This window comes from Nicotiana sylvestris, chromosome 11, assembly GCF_000393655.2.
Source record: "Nicotiana sylvestris chromosome 11, ASM39365v2, whole genome shotgun sequence".
Lineage (NCBI taxonomy): Eukaryota > Viridiplantae > Streptophyta > Magnoliopsida > Solanales > Solanaceae > Nicotiana > Nicotiana sylvestris.
This window is the reverse complement of record NC_091067.1, coordinates 126866224-126868008: the sequence shown is the minus strand read 5'-3', so window position 1 is coordinate 126868008 and position 1785 is coordinate 126866224. Positions and strand designations below refer to the sequence as shown.

Genomic DNA, 1785 nt, shown 5'->3' with positions numbered 1-1785 from the left:
ACAAGTTCGAAATATTAGGAATCGACGTCTTCAAGAAATGGCTCTGCAGGCGCACGTTAAGCAGGGCTAGCTAACGTACGCATTCAAGCCATGACTCGATGGAAAAACAAAGGCGAGACACCAACAATGATACCGGAGCAGCGAAAAGGAAGTAGATTAGTAACACCAGAATCGGGAGAACCTCAAACGTTAGGACAAATTCAATTAGGTCAATAGATGACGGGAATGGGAAGTGCTCCCACGGTGATGCGGACTTCAAAGTGTAATAAAATGGAGATCCAAAAGCAAGCGAAAGTAGAAGCTAATTCAGCAGCGAGGAAACTGACATTCTCTACGCAGAAAGGAAACGCTAGTTAAACAACTCCAACAATGGCTGATGTAGTCAAAGGAAATCGATCTCAGCAGCAAGGGCTTCAATTGGAATACTATCCGCCGATAATGAAGGAAGGAACAAAGATTGTTCGATTGAATCTGAATGAGGTGAATGAACAAACTCAGAAATGGAAGGCAGCTTTAATCGGGTATGTTCTGGGTGGATAACCATCATTTAAGGAGATGCTTAAATTTGTGTGTGGAGTGTGAAAATTTGTCAGTATCCCACAAGTGTACCTACACGATGAGGGCTATTTTATATTCAAATTTGATACGGAAGATGATAAGAACAAAGTCATTCAACAAGGGCCATACACAGTTCAGAACAGACCTATGATCCTGAAACAATGGGACCCTGATTTTCAGTTGAGTAAGGAATTGACAAGGAATGTGCCTATCTGGGTCATTTTCCCTAGTCTACCAATTCAATACTGGAGCAAGGAAAATTTGGGTAGGATTGCTAGTTACCTAGGCAAACCTATTTGTTCAGACAAATTAATAGCTAACTGTGATAGAATTTCATATGCTCGTATCCTAATCGAGATGTATATAACACAAAAGTTGCCTGATTCTCTGATGATTGAAGTGGCTGATGGAAAATACAGGGAACAAATGTTAAAATATGAATGGAAACCAGTATTTTGTGAGGAATGCCTTCAACTAGAGCAACATAAAGAAGGGTGTACAAAAGCGCAACAAGCACAAAGACAGGTTGACCAACAGTTTATGAAACCAAAGAAATAGCAAAGGACAAAGAAACCAGCAGGACAATGGAGAGTAAAGGTGGTGGAAGAGAAAGATCAGGAAGAGAAGAAAGACATATTGGAACCAAATCAAGAGGAGATTATAGAAGCAGAATTCTCACAGCAAAAGAGAAGAGGCAAACAAGTCATGAAAAATCAAGGGAAGATTAAACAACGAGGGGCATTGTCAGATAAAAGTTTAGAAGATCTATTGAACAAAAACAGATTTGGTCCTTTGAAAATTCAAGATGTGTGTAGTACTGAAAAGTGACTGAAGGGGTTATTCTTAATAAGGAGAATCCACCATGATAGTTAGCTCATGGAATATTAGAGGACTGAATAAGCCCTTCAAGCAGAAAGAACTCAAGGCATTTCTATTTGAGCATAAAATAACTTTACTAGGCTGCCTTGAGACAAAGATAAAGCCTATGAGTATGACTAAAGTAAAAGCAAAGTTCAATAGAGAATGGAAGGTGTATTCTGATGAAGCAATAAATGAAAGGGGAAGGATCTGGATTCTGTGGAAAGAATAACTGGTGCAAGTCAATATAACTTTAGCAAGTGATCAATTAGTCCATTGCAATGTAAGGGATAAAAGTACACAGGATACTTTTGAAGTTACTTTTGTGTATGGGAAGAACACTATTGCAGAAAGAAGGAACTTATGGGA

At 38.9% G+C, this 1785-nt stretch overlaps 1 protein-coding gene across 1 annotated transcript; it reads left to right on the top strand.

Annotated features, from left to right (window-relative positions):
• Nucleotides 1–369: 369 nt before the first annotated feature.
• On the top strand, nucleotides 370–1116 carry LOC138881631 (uncharacterized). The gene is made up of 2 exons (XM_070161873.1): nucleotides 370–521; nucleotides 594–1116. Exons 1-2 carry the CDS (start codon nucleotides 370–372, stop codon nucleotides 1114–1116), a joined length of 675 nt encoding a protein of 224 aa, XP_070017974.1.
• The last annotated feature ends 669 nt before the right edge of the window (nucleotides 1117–1785 follow it).